The 360-nt window shown below is 63.9% G+C and overlaps 1 protein-coding gene across 1 annotated transcript in view; it reads left to right on the top strand.

Moving 5' to 3' along the window:
* Window positions 1-65: 65 nt before the first annotated feature.
* ETH_00036490 (uncharacterized protein) overlaps window positions 66-360 on the top strand; it is a gene marked incomplete at both ends in the record, with an annotated part of 2198 nt that continues 1903 nt past the window's right edge. Inside the window, one exon of the mRNA XM_013375630.1 lies at window positions 66-170. Coding sequence (XP_013231084.1) covers window positions 66-170 — 105 coding nt within the window. The remainder of the gene's footprint in view (window positions 171-360) is intronic.

The following is a 360-nucleotide window of genomic DNA, read 5'->3' as shown; positions in this document are numbered from 1 at the left end:
TGCGCTCCGCAGTCGCGCGAACTCCACCTGCTGCTGCTGCTGCTGCTGCTGCTGCTGCTGCTTAGGTGTTTCTGGTTGTGGCGAACTTTCGAGTGCGGGGGGCCCGCGTGACGGACTGCCGCGTTTCCTTCTCGGACACTCTCATATCGCTGGAGGGCGGCGCGGCCAAGGTCAGCTCCTAGGGTTTAGGGTTTAGGGTTTAGGGTTTAGGGTTTAGGGTTTGGGGTGTGTTGCTGCGGCTTCCGGCGCGTGGCGTGCGGTCTCGCTGCCGGCTGCAGCCAGTGCCTGGAGCCTGGGCGAGGGTTTAGGGTTTAGGGTTTGGGGTTTGGGGTTTGCGGGCAGAGCGTGAAGCGGCTGCGG

This window comes from Eimeria tenella, genomic scaffold, assembly GCF_000499545.2.
Source record: "Eimeria tenella Houghton genomic scaffold, Eth_scaff2921, whole genome shotgun sequence".
Classification (NCBI taxonomy): domain Eukaryota; phylum Apicomplexa; class Conoidasida; order Eucoccidiorida; family Eimeriidae; genus Eimeria; species Eimeria tenella.
The sequence above is the reverse complement of the archived record's forward strand: the minus strand, read 5'-3'. Positions and strand labels throughout refer to the sequence as shown.